General features: G+C 51.8%; 1 protein-coding gene across 1 annotated transcript; it reads right to left on the reverse strand.

Moving 5' to 3' along the window:
- Positions 1 to 1,789: 1,789 nt before the first annotated feature.
- On the reverse strand, positions 1,790 to 4,076 carry LOC135984288 (uncharacterized). The gene is made up of 2 exons (XM_065599144.1): positions 3,351 to 4,076; positions 1,790 to 2,356 (listed from the first exon to the last, which is right to left on the reverse strand). The coding sequence occupies exons 1-2, from the start codon at positions 3,925 to 3,927 to the stop codon at positions 1,881 to 1,883; spliced, it is 1,053 nt and encodes a 350-aa protein (XP_065455216.1). The 5' UTR covers positions 3,928 to 4,076; the 3' UTR covers positions 1,790 to 1,880.
- Between the last annotated feature and the right edge of the window lie 619 nt (positions 4,077 to 4,695).

Below are 4,695 nucleotides of genomic sequence, written 5' to 3' on the forward strand. Positions count from 1 at the left end.
TCAGAAAGCAGGCGACCCAGCGCCGAGGACATCACAGTGGCAATGGGTCATGTTGATGCCGTGGAACGGCGATTCTGGGCACGGGAGACAAGCACTGAGTGGTGGGACCGCATAGTGCTGCAGGTCTGGGATGAATCCCAGTGGCTGCGAAACTTTCGCATGCGGAAGGGAACTTTCCTGGAACTTTGTGAGTTGCTGTCCCCTGCCCTGAAGCGCAGTGACACCCGGTTGCGAGCTGCACTGAGTGTACAGAAGCGAGTGGCCATAGCCCTGTGGAAGCTTGCAACGCCAGACAGCTACCGGTCAGTCGCGAACCAGTTTGGGGTGGGCAAATCTACCGTGGGGGTTGTTGTGATGCAAGTAGCGAAGGCAATCGTTGATGTACTGCTGCCAAAGGTAGTGACCCTGGGAAACGTGGAGGCGATCATAGATGGCTTCGCAGCGATGGGATTCCCAAACTGCGGTGGGGCCATAGATGGAACTCACATCCCTATCCTGGCACCGGACCACCAGGCCACCCAGTACATTAACCGAAAGGGATACTTTTCCATGGTGCTGCAAGCACTGGTGGACCACAGGGGACGTTTTACCAACATCTACGTGGGATGGCCGGGCAAGGTTCATGACGCTCGTGTTTTCAGGAACTCTGGTCTGTTTAGACGGCTGCAACAAGGTATTTACTTCCCGGACCACAAAATAACTGTTGGGGATGTGGAGATGCCTATAGTCATCCTCGGGGACCCAGCCTACCCGCTAATGCCCTGGCTCATGAAGCCCTATACTGGCGCCCTGGACACTGAAAAAGAACTCTTCAACTACCGGCTGAGCAAGTGCAGAATGGTGGTGGAGTGTGCTTTTGGCCGTCTCAAGGGGAGATGGAGAAGCTTACTGACTCGCTGTGATCTCAGCGAAACCAATATCCCCATTGTTATAGCAGCTTGCTGTGTGCTCCACAATCTCTGTGAGAGCAAGGGGGAGACCTTTTTGGCGGGGTGGGAGGTTGAGGAAAATAGCCTGGCTGGTGATTACTCACAGCCAGACAGCCGGGCGATTAGAAGAGACCAGCGGGAAGCGCTGTGCATCCGGGAGGCTTTGAAAGCAAAGTTCCTGAGTGAGCAGGGTAACCTGTGATTTTATAGTTTGTGTACTGAGAAGCTAAACCTGCCCCCGTTTCTTTACCCAGGTAATGTTGACTATCCTAGCCAGTTACATACCCCCTTCACCCCCCCTCCAACACACGTGTCGAAATAAAAATAGTTCTACTTTGTTAAAGCACACCGTTTTCTTTAATACTGTTTTAGCGGGAATTTTTTAAAACTGGGACGCAGACTGTGGTGCGGGGCGGGTCTAGTGTTGTGATGCGAATGCAGCTTCTAAACTCAAGGATTGACAGGCTCCGCTGCGGTGGGATGCTTGTTTCAACGGAGCCTGTCACCCCTCCTGATCGGGACTGTGTGTATGGGAGGTCTATTTGACTTTGTGGCAGGGGGAGGACGGTTACAGATCCCATGCTGTGTGGCTCTGTGATCCTGTCTAAGGACCGGCGCTTAAGATCTGTAACTGCCCTCCCCCGCCACAAAGTCACAGAGCAACCCACCCCCCCCAACATTACATCAAAACAACCTCCCAGACTAACCGGGGCAACTAGTCACTGCATCACTGCACTGTGTATGTGCCCTGCTGCTGTGCCTGCCCCCGACTATGTACCCTGCCAAAGGAGACTGTCCTGTCCAATTTCCAACCCCCTTTCCCCTCCTCCTCCAAAAGAACATGATTGAAACAGTAGTTAACAGAAACGAATTTTTTATTATCAACTACACATGGCATTGGGAGGTGAAACTTGGACGTGGGCTTGTGTCAGGCGGGAAGGAAAGAACTTTTCAAATTTTGGGAAATGAGAGCCTTCTGCTACTAGAGCTCTCTGCAGGGGTGGAGTGAGAGTTAGCAGGGACTCTGCCGCCTCTCCTTCTTTGCACTTTGGGTGAGGTGGGTATGGGACTTGGTGGCGGGGGAGGGCGGTTAGAGATGGACTGCAGCGGGGCTCTGTCCTCCTGCCTCCGTTCCTGCAGAACATCCACAAGGCGCCGGAGCGTGTCCGTTTGCTCCCTCAGTAGTCCAAGCAGCGTTTGAGTCGCCTGCTGGTCTTCCTGCCGCCACCTCTCCTCCCGATCCATGTTGGCTTGGTGCATTCGGGTCAAGTTCTCCCGCCACTGGGTCTGCTGTGCTGCCTGGGCTTGGGAAGAGGCCATAAGCTCAGAGAACATGTCCTCCCGTGTCCTCTTCTTCCTACGCCTAATCCGCGCTAGCCTCTGGGAGTGTGATTCCAGGCTAGGTTGTGAGACAGTCGCAGACGGGGCTGTGGAAATGGGAAAAAGGGAGTGAATTCCTCTGAAAGATAAATGTAGTTGTGAACAAAGAACATAGTCTTTCTCTGTGAACAAGACCATGCACAGCACCTTTCACATGCGCACTCAGCACAAGGTCGAATTCTCGGCCTTCGCATTCTGTGCCTGGGGTCTTGAACAGCACATTTGAGAAGCGAGGCAGCACAACGGAATTTCTGTTGCAGGCAGACATGGTAAGCCGTACACTTGTGGCAGTTTAAAACTTTTATATTACCACTGGCCTCATTTCACATTTAAATCAATGTCAGTCCCTGCTGCCAGCAATCCGGCAAGCGGGAACTCTGCCCCTGTCCCACCCCCTCGCGGCTGTCCCCGGGAATGATCCCTTTCGGCTGCCCCTCTCCCGCCTCCACCGCGTGGCTGCAAACCAGCGGTGACAGTTCTGTAAAGGAACGGGAAAGCAGTCCCAACACTAACATTCCCCTACCTAATTAAAAGCAGGTCACCATGGCCGACATCACCCTGATGAGGATCTCCGAGAGCGACAAAGAGAGAATGCTCCGGGAAAGCCTCCAAAGACCAGGGCCGTATGCCGCCCTGCTGTGCAGAGCAATGATCCCCGAGTACCTGATAATCTCGTGGCGCGGCAACGTGTCGTACTTCGGAGGACCCAATAAGGCCGCTCTCCCCAAGAACCTCATGCAACGGCTTTCAAGTTACCTCCAGGAGAGCTTCATCGAGATGTCCCAGGAGGATTACTGCTCTATCCCCGCACATATAGACCGCATTTTACTGTAGCTGCAGTAGCAGGGAATACACAGTAGAGCGGCTTGTGCAGGACAATCACTGAAAACCGGACATTGCTAGATTTCTTTTCAAAACTTGCACTGCCCCTTACTAAACCGTTAAGCGCCTAGGGCACACTAATCATGAACAACCCATTCTTTTAATTGTTAATATTCCTGTTTTGTTAAAAATAAATGTTTAGATGTTTACAACACTTACTGGCTGATCCTTCACCAGATTCTGTGTCCGGGGTAATGGCTGGGGACGCTTCGTAGGGGATCTCTGTAAGGGTGATGAAGAGATCCTGGCTGTCGGGGAAATCAGCGTTGTGAGAGCTGCCAACTGCCTCGCCCTCCTCATCTCCTTCCTCATCTTCCCCGTCCCCTAACATGTCTGAGGAACCGGCCGTGGACAGTATCCCATCCTCAGAGTCCACGGTCACTGGTGGGGTAGTGGTGGCGGCAGCACCGAGGATGGAATGCAGTGCCTCGTAGAAACGGGATGTCTGGGGATGGGATCCGGAGCGTCCGTTTGCCTCTTTGGTCTTCTGGTAGCCTTGTCTCAGCTCCTTGATTTTCACGCGGCACTGCGTTGCATCCCGGCTGTATCCTCTCTCTGCCATGTCTTTAGAGATCTTCTCGTAGATCTTTGCATTCCTTCTTTTGGATCGCAGCTCGGAAAGCACGGACTCATCGCCCCACACAGCGATGAGATCCAAGACTTCACGATCAGTCCATGCTGGGGCTCTCTTTCTATTCCCAGACTGCACGGCCATCACTGCTGGAGAGCTCTGCATCGTTGCCAGTGCTGCTGTGCTCGCCACGATGTCCAGACAGGAAATGAGATTCAAACTGGCCAGACAGGAAAAGGAATTCAAATTCAAATTTTCCCGGGGCTTTTCCTGTGTGGCTGGTCAGAGCATCCGAGCTCGCACTGCTGTCCAGAGCGTCAACAGAGTGGTGCACTGTGGGATAGCTCCCGGAGCTATTAGCGTCGATTTCCATCCACACCTAGCCTAATTCGACATGGCCATGTCGAATTTAGCGCTACTCCCCTCGTCGGGGAGGAGTACAGAAGTCGAATTAAAGAGACCTCTATGTCGAACTAAATAGCATCGCAGTGTGGACGGGTGCAGGGTTAATTCGATTTAACGGCGCTAACTTCGACATAAACGCCTAGTGTAGACCAGGCCTAGGTTGCACACAATTAAGGAATAAAATGTCTAAATTAAAAATATCAGACCTTATGTCCAGTAAAGGAACCTTGCTTGCTCAAAGCAGACAGGTGATTTTTAAAGAAACACAGCTGTATTCTGTATGAATTGATTCCCAATTGTAATTTTAAACTTCTCTCTTTCCCTTGGTGAACCTGATGAGCTAGCCAGCCTGCCATCTCCCTATTTTTCTATCAGAACAAAACATCCAGGAAAAAACTCCTCAATGGACCAATATGTTTTAATCTTATTACTAATATAACAGCAGTTTGATACTCGGCAGCCAATCATTCTCACTTGAGTGATCAGTGTATGACTTAGTATTGTGGTGCTGCCTAGATACCAAGGCAG

This window comes from Chrysemys picta, chromosome 6 (assembly GCF_011386835.1).
Source record: "Chrysemys picta bellii isolate R12L10 chromosome 6, ASM1138683v2, whole genome shotgun sequence".
Lineage (NCBI taxonomy): Eukaryota > Metazoa > Chordata > Testudines > Emydidae > Chrysemys > Chrysemys picta.

Coding starts and splice junctions, on each gene's coding strand:
- LOC135984288 (XM_065599144.1), bottom strand. CDS start 3,927: ATGCAGAGCTCTCCAGCAGTGATGGCCGTGCAGTCTGGGAATAGAAAG. Junction 2,357..3,350: donor ATCTGGTGAAGGATCAGCCA/GTAAGTGTTGTA, acceptor CCATTTCCACAG/CCCCGTCTGCGACTGTCTCA.